Source organism: Bison bison, unplaced genomic scaffold (genome assembly GCF_000754665.1).
Source record: "Bison bison bison isolate TAMUID 2011002044 unplaced genomic scaffold, Bison_UMD1.0 scf7180017864503, whole genome shotgun sequence".
NCBI classification, from domain to species: Eukaryota; Metazoa; Chordata; class Mammalia; order Artiodactyla; family Bovidae; genus Bison; species Bison bison.
In genome coordinates this window covers 3,229,254-3,232,446 of record NW_011495061.1, presented here as the reverse complement: position 1 = coordinate 3,232,446, position 3,193 = coordinate 3,229,254, and the positions used below count along the sequence as shown (strand labels likewise).

The following is a 3,193-nucleotide window of genomic DNA, read 5'->3' as shown; positions in this document are numbered from 1 at the left end:
TACCACCCTTAAGGCAGAAAGTGAAGAGGAACTAAAAGGCCTCTTGATGAAAGTGAAAGAGAGTGAAAAAGTTGGCTTAAAGCTCAACATTCAGAAAACAAAGATCATGGCATCCAGTCCCTTCACTTCATGGCAAATAGATGGGGAAAGAGTGGAAACATTGACAGACTACTTTTTTGGGCTCCAAAATCATTGCAGATGGTGACTGGAGCCAGGAAATTAAAAGACGCTTGCTCCTTGGAAGAAAAGCTACAAAAAGCCTAGACAGTGTATTAAAAAGCAGAGAAACTACTTTACTGACAAAGGCCCGTATAGTTAAAGCTATGGTTTTTCCAGTAGTCATGTATGTTTGTGAAAGTTGGACTATAAAGAAAGGTGAGGGCCAAAAAACTGTTGCTTTTGAACTGTGGTGTTGGAGAAGACTCTTGGACTGCAAGGCGATCCAACCAGTCCATCCTAAAGGAAATCGGTACTGAATATTCATTGGAAGGACTGATGCTGAAGCTCCAGTACTTTGGCCATCTGATTGAAGAACTGACTCATTGGGAAACACCCTGATGCTGGGAAAGAATGAGCGCAAAAGGAGAAGGGGACAACAGAGGATAAGATGGTTAGATACCATTACTAACTCAGTGGACATGAGTTTGAGCTAGCTTCGGGAGTGGGTGATGGACAGGGAAGCCTGGCGTGCTGTAGACCATGGGGTCGCAAAGAGTCGGACACGACTGAGCGACAGAACTGAACTGAAAAGTCAACCAATACAACCAATCCCCATTTTTGTATCCCTGTCATTTAAATAAAACTCTGGAAATTCAACTTTAACATAAACCAAAGTTATAAAAAAAATCTCAAATATGTTTTTAACATACATCTTTCACTTAAACAGACTCCAAAACATAAACATTATATAATTTGCAAGAGTAACAGGCCTTGGATTCAGTGATGAAACAAATTAAAACTGAAATAAGTTAAACTCAAGAGTTTGAGTACATCTGTCTTAAGAATCACCCTACAGGTAAGAGGAGAATCTCCGGGCACTCTGAAAACTTCGCAGTTGAGCAGAAAAAGCAGATTTAAATACATTTTTAAGTAACAGGATAACTCTTTTCTCTACGCAAGTATTAAAAAATACCCAGTCAAGTGGGGCAGAAATGAAACCCACCACAGACCCAGCCGAGCAGAGAACAGCACTTGGGACGCTGACCCTGCAGAGAAGCAGGCGGGAGTGGGAGGGGACCAGGAGCCCACACAGAGGACACACGCTGGTCCCGTACCTGGGGGGCAGGGGGGGCTTCAGGGAGGTTATTACCACTTTACAGCCCTGGGGACCATTAGAATGGGCGTCCCTTGTAGCTAGCTCAGTTAGTAACGCAGGAGACCCTGGTTCGGTTCCTGGGTCAGGAAGATCCCCTGGAGAAGGCATATAGGCTACCCACTATGGTATTCTTGCCTGGAGAATCCCATGGACTGCAGCCTGCCAGGCTCTTCTGTTCATGGGGTCGCGAGAGTCGGACACGACTTACTGACTACACCACCACCACCACCGTCAGAATGTAGCCTGTGTGCATGCACTGCTTCCCCTCAGCAGCAGCAGCCCCCGCGAACCCAACAGCCTGCCTGTCTGCCGTGAGCAACAGGGCTCCCGAGGGGCTCCCGAGGGTGGCATCTGAAGGGGCCGGCGCGCCTGGGGCAGGCGGAGAGGCAGGCGAGGGCCCAGCCGGCCTGAGGTGGGCGCCGCCCACAGGGCCCGCACCTGCCCGCCAGCCACCGAGACGCCCGGGAGCGCCCTCCCCGGCCACCAGATGCTGTGTCCAGCTTTCCAATCTGCGTCTGGCTGGAAACCCGCCTGAGTCCACCTGAGCGAGCATGTGGCGTGCCACACTGCAAACTACAGTTTTCAGGGCACGCCAAGTCTGGACGTCGCTCTGTGCTGTCACAGTCCTTATTTAAGTTCCTGACGCTGAACGCCACATTTGACATACACACGCACAGCTCCTAACCGCCAGAAACGTCCAATTTCAGCAGGACTCTGATGGCTGCTGTCTTTCCCCAACCTCCTGATCTAATTTTAAACTAAATCTTCTAACTTTCAAAGATTCCTTTTCTCCACACCTAGCAGTGAAATGTCCCAATGTTCCGACACTGCTAAAGAGCTCCGCGAAGGTCTCCTCCAAAGGTTTCCGGTCAGTATTACAACCCTGCCCTGGTGAGGACGGATCCCTACCCCACCCACACCGAGGGCGGAGCAAGACTGTCTTCCTTGGAGGTCGCACCTGCAGGACGACTGGCGGGAAGGCAGACGTGTGCCCCGCCACGAACTGCACATTTCCAGGTCCAAGGATACAGATTCCAAGGTACAGGGAACTTGGGATTTAAGTCAAGCTCCACTGCCCTTGAAAGACACTGGCAACGCCATCACCGACGAGCAGGGCCCTCTGCGCTGCTGGCGAGGGGGCACCAGGCACACCTGTCCTGTCTCCACGGCTGAGGAGAAGGAGGCTGGCATCCCTCCCCCCACCTCTCAGACAGCCCAAAGGACCAGCCCAGGGAGGCGTCTGCCGGCCCGCAGGGCAGGTCCCCCGGAGGCTTCCCCAGCCTCCCCCACCCCGATTTCTGACTTCCTCCCCTTCTCTGCCTCTGGCCCTGCATCCGCACCCCACCCTCCCCGCGGCCCCTGCACGGCTGGGTGCTGACACGGGGCCCACAGGGGTGCCTGCTCTTTCCCAAGCTCCAGCTTCTCCCTGGGTCTCGGCGGCACCACCTGCCGTTCTCTGCCCCCCCCTCTCCCCCCCCCCGCCACTCGCCACTCACAACCGGGGCCAGCACACAATGTGCAGGTCCTCTGGAGCACACCAGACGCCTCAGCAGACCGTGGCCCGCCAGCTGCGGTGCGCGACCTTGCCCTCCGCCTTCCCCTCCGAGGCCACCACTCTCCCCAAATCGCCTATCCGAACGCGCCAGCTCTGCCCCTCCGGCTTCCCCTGTGGGCTGTGGGTGCCAGCCCCAGCGCCCAGCCCTCACCGGGGGCCAGACCCCACCGCGCGCACTCTGCCAACACCCCAGGGTAGGGTGCCCCCTCACCCTGGCTCCTAACCAGCTCCAGCACGTGTCCGGAACCTCGCATCCATGTCAGGACACTTGCCCCCCAAGTCCCTGACCCCGTGTCCCCCCCACACTACCCAGATCGGAAGAG

The 3,193-nt window shown here is 54.8% G+C and overlaps 1 protein-coding gene across 1 annotated transcript in view; it reads right to left on the bottom strand.

Moving 5' to 3' along the window:
* PAXIP1 (PAX interacting (with transcription-activation domain) protein 1) overlaps nt 1–3,193 on the bottom strand; it is a 50,966-nt gene that overhangs the window by 16,015 nt on the left and 31,758 nt on the right. Inside the window, exons 11-13 of the mRNA XM_010829359.1 lie at nt 3,022–3,175; nt 1,531–1,684; nt 1,163–1,274 (exon numbers count right to left, since the gene is read on the bottom strand). Coding sequence (XP_010827661.1) covers nt 1,163–1,274; nt 1,531–1,684; nt 3,022–3,175 — 420 coding nt within the window. The remainder of the gene's footprint in view (nt 1–1,162; nt 1,275–1,530; nt 1,685–3,021; nt 3,176–3,193) is intronic.